Source organism: Trachymyrmex septentrionalis, unplaced genomic scaffold, assembly GCF_001594115.1.
Source record: "Trachymyrmex septentrionalis isolate Tsep2-gDNA-1 unplaced genomic scaffold, Tsep1.0 scaffold9, whole genome shotgun sequence".
NCBI classification, from domain to species: domain Eukaryota; kingdom Metazoa; phylum Arthropoda; class Insecta; order Hymenoptera; family Formicidae; genus Trachymyrmex; species Trachymyrmex septentrionalis.
The window spans coordinates 3408753-3413559 of record NW_017306091.1 but is presented as its reverse complement, the minus strand read 5'-3'; the positions used below and the strand labels follow the sequence as shown (position 1 = coordinate 3413559).

Sequence of the window (4807 nt, the reverse complement as noted above, 5' to 3'; positions counted from 1 at the left end):
TAGTTAATCTTCTAGTTCAATTGTAATCGATAAGGATAAAGATATCTTTCTTGATTTCAACATAATTTCCTAAGTTATTACAAGAACGAAGAACTTTTAATTTAAAAAACAATAACGGGAGAATAAAGGCATAAATATATTTAATATTTTTAATTAATTATAGAATATTATATTGTACATACTTTCTTTTGATTTTTTATGTTTTAAAATACTTCTTTATATTTGACTCCTCCCTCTCTCTCTCTCTCTCTCTCTCTCTCTCTCTCTCTCTCTCTCTCTCTCTTATGTGCCCTTTATTCTCTCGTTATTGATAATTATTTCAACAATATTTGTTTTTAACTAACTGATAATAAACAAATCTCCGATTTATTAAATTTTTAGAATAGAGTACTACAATTATTATAACAGTGCTAAATATTGTTTCTATGCTTACAAATCGCGTATATAACGGTAACAATACAGTCTTCTTTGCATGCAGTAAGTACGAATTTATGTACGAACGGAAACAAGTAAATTATTCATCCGTATTATTACAATTTCTCTCGTCTATGTTGATAAGATCGCACACGGAATCCATTAACCTGTAGTTAAAATCTACAATACGTTAACCTACGATTAGTGACTTAGTATTACAGAGTTACCGTTCATTACGCTGCAGATGGATAATGAGGCAGGCATGGCAGCGACGGGAAAAGTTACATTAATTTGGTATTTCCAATTAAAGCTGATCGGCCCGATCACGCGAGCTTTTCTTGCGGCAACGACGACGTGCCTCGTAAAATTCGGATCGCCGGAAAAATCCCAGTCCTCTCTTCCGCGATCGCTTTATTAGGGATTTAAATCAATGCGAGTGGATCTGTGGGCGTCGGTTACCGCTGTTTGAAATTGGAGCTCGTACAAATAGACCTTGAATATGCGTCACGACATTTATTGTGATGTAAGATCGTAAAGCGAGGACGACATTCCTGTCGAGTCACCCGTGAAAAAGCTTCCGCGTTGAGCACTTCTATCATCCCTGTCGATGGACGGAATCGAAAAATCGCGGACAGATACGGCTCGTAAAACCGAGATTAAGATATATCAACGGGATTTTCAATTAAACGAGATGATCGATACGTTTTTCAATACACAACACCGGAAAGCACGCGACGCGTAACTAACGATTTTTATTTCTGCATTCTGCAAGTTTACTGAAGTTCTCAAAATATGTTCTTTATTTGTCACTTTTCAAATAATAACGGTGTGTATCTTACGTTTCATAAATAAAATGCAATGTAAATTGCTCTTTTTTTTTTCTAATATTTATATAGCGTTTAACATAAGATTAGTAGATTTAGAATAATTTATAGTTCTAGTAGATTTAGGCTGCGTTCCATTTGAAGCTTACAGCTTTTGTGAACATTATCTGACCTTATTTGATAATTCTAAAGTTGACCCCAACAACACTATGAGAGCGTAGAGCGCAGCTTTGGGATAATTTATAATTTTACCGTTATTCTAAAATTAATATAATACCGACCGAATCGAATCGACACTTTCAGAAGACTTAAACAAAGTTGATTATGAAGAAGATCATATTAATCTCAGTTAACGATTAAGGAAACTGGAGCATTTCCGCGATTATAATCCATCATGTATTGACGACAACGTTATAGAACTGGGACCGAGAGGAATACAAGCTTTAGAACTAGCTGTAAATTAACCACACACTACTATCTAGTATTTCTCCATATATATTTTTGCTTGTATATATATATATATATGTTATATGCATACGTAACTCATGTATCATGATGTATAGTTAGCATATCGATGACATGATCTCGATATGGAAGGTCTAATATTATATCTTATTCAATCTTTTTGCAATCTTGCAAATTTTGCAATCTTTTTTTTAGCCATAAACACTGAAATTATGTATAATGGCACACGTAACAAGTATCACATCTTGTAGTTACAGTGTGACATTAATGGTTTTATACTTATTATGCTTGATATCATTAATTTGCAGCTATTAACGAGCTTTCTTGCTCAAATGAAATAGACCGAAACAAAGAGTAGTTCAATAAAGAGTAAAATAAAATAAAAAGAAATTAGAGACAAAGAGATTATGTAAACGGTATCGAGATAAACAAACAGTCTGTACCGTAAGGACTCGAAAGGAAAATTCTGGTAAAACAGAGCCCTCCGGATATACTATACCTCCGGTTAATTGAAGGTACTACGGTTCTAAATGCGATTCCGTTGCATCCAGGCATTGTACCGAGCACGCGTGTGCATGAGTAAACGCACGCACATCAGCAACTCTGTCGGAGCAGCTAGATCGCCCGTGATCGCTTCCTTTCTCGGTGCATGCAAACCAGTGCACGATCCTCCCGAGCACTGTGGTTAATGTCCCGTTTGATTGGTCGGCGCTATGATGGTACGCGGTGAACGATCCACCGGCGACGATCGATCGCAAGATTGAGAACAACCTCGTCTTCGAAACCCTATCCTTCTTCACTAATTCCAAATGATGAGCGTTTATATTTGATCTTAGGTTTACCATGTCAGTTTCCTCAGTATGTTTTTATCGATATTTGAGAAGTAGCACGATAGACTGTTCGCTCTGGTTAAATTACAAATATAAAGTGCTTCTGTACACTTTTACAATATTTTAGATGTTCTTTTTCTCAAATTTTTATTTTTATGATATATCAATACTGCATGCATATTTTCTTTAAAATTACATATGAAAATTCCGTGTTATATTATAAACACTTACAATTGAAATTATGCAAAAATTGTATAATTTGACCTTTAATCTTAATCTGTCTGTTAAATAATCTGTTAGGTAAGATTAGAGATCTGATGAAAATTTAAAATCTATGAATAAATAAATAGATAAATAAATCGACAAATTTTATTAGATATCAACATGAAAGGTGTTGATATCATTACTTGTTAATATCAATAAAGAACTGAAGCAAAGATGCATAAGAACCATAGAAGAAACTGGGGCAAAATGACGAGAGGAAAGTTAACCAATAATTAATAACTCTCAAGATTGCCGACGTAAGCGATAATACAAAGTGCACAGTAATTATGAAACATACCACTGAGAATATACAGCAATAAGTAAATAAGCAAGCTACTCTAAAACAAGTCTTGCATTAAAGATGTTATATTCTCGATAGCTATTATTTTATACGCGTATCAGAAATTCAATATAATTAAGTAAGCTAAAAAAGTATACGTTACATTTTTTCATCATTACTGTTATAATTTACTTACACAGAAAGAACGATTTTGTTGAAGTATTTAAAAATTTATAATCAGATACAAATCTGAAAATAATTTTATTAAAATTATATAGAACGCTTCAGTATTGATGAAGAAAAAGTTTTAACATTCTAGCAACCAATTTAAGTGTCCTACATACTAATTATTTCGATACAAACAAAATTATTTTCAGATGTATATTTAGCTAAATTTTTAAAGATTTCATCAAAACCTTTTTGTGTATATGTGTAATAAATTATGTTAAACAAATTTTATACTATATATATATATGTATATATTAAAAATAAGTTTATTTAAAAATTCTTACTATTTATTTGGTAATTAAAAACGTATTAATATTTTCTTATTATACCAGATTCTTCTTAATATTAATTTTTTTCTTTATACTTTTTCTATTCTGTTAGAAGAATGTGTACATCTTGCACAAAAAACGAAAGATCTGGTGCAAGAAAGATAGATTATGCGCGCCAGGATGATAGTAGTTTCTACTACTTGCGACGTGGCAAAAATGCAACAGTAACACTGATTTAAGTTTGTAACGGGAGAAGATGGTATCTGTGCCGCGTTCCTTCCGAAAGAAAATGGTAAAATGGAGTAATTATTATTTAGGCCGATGTATAAAAGATGGTGTACAACTTCTCGGAAGATCGGGTACCGAGTAGCAGAGGATAATAGATTAACCAGATACATGTTGGCGTTCCGCTTCAAACTAATCGATTAGGTATTTTTGAGGGAACACCTTTCGCGTATACGAGATACGCTTTTTCGTATCAGCATAGCAAATCGCGGCCAAGCCCGTGAAAAACGCGCGCAGTAGGTAATATTTCTGATCTTTACATAAATTAGTCGGTAATCAGTGCTTCATATGATAGCGGAAAATAATCTACCTTGAAGATCAACCCACGATTTGGTATTGAAGTAAATTACATGGATTCATAAACGCATTATTTTAATTTACCGGCTCGGGGGTATAATTAATGACAGACTGCGACGACTGTAATTACGTAAAGTATTTTCCGTAAAAAATCTTGCATGCTGGATTATTATAATATCATACCGGTGTTGAATATTGCGAGAAGAGGGAATACAATAGTAAAGAAATTTGTCAGAAGATTTACGTGGCAAATTGTTTACAATAAATTTGCATCATGATAAAAAAAAGTATGAAGGTTATAATGAAAAATTTAGACGAGTTAAATAAATCATTTTGTAAAATTTACATGAGTCAAATGAATCATTTTGTAAACTATTTTGTTGTTGTTGTTAATATCTCGATGTATCGTTTGATATGCGCAATATCAAACGATTCAAATTATTTACAATTTACGTGAAATATAAATAAAAGCATTCGTCCACTTACAGAGTGATCTTCCGATCCATCCTGGCGCCAGCCATTCTACCCGACGATCTCCTTCAACCCCTCGCTAACGTCCAGTTGAAAGCAGTTTCTGTGAGGATCACCTGAAGTCTCTATCACGAATCACAGAATCACTTGTAGAAAGCGAAAGGTACGCGCAGAACGTAT

The 4807-nt window shown here is 33.2% G+C and overlaps 1 protein-coding gene across 1 annotated transcript in view; it reads right to left on the bottom strand.

Moving 5' to 3' along the window:
- LOC108755784 overlaps positions 1-4747 on the bottom strand; it is a 71750-nt gene extending 67003 nt beyond the window's left edge. Inside the window, exon 1 of the mRNA XM_018499027.1 lies at positions 4643-4747. Within this exon, the coding sequence (XP_018354529.1) occupies positions 4643-4677 (35 nt within the window). The 5' untranslated portion in view covers positions 4678-4747. The remainder of the gene's footprint in view (positions 1-4642) is intronic.
- Between the last annotated feature and the right edge of the window lie 60 nt (positions 4748-4807).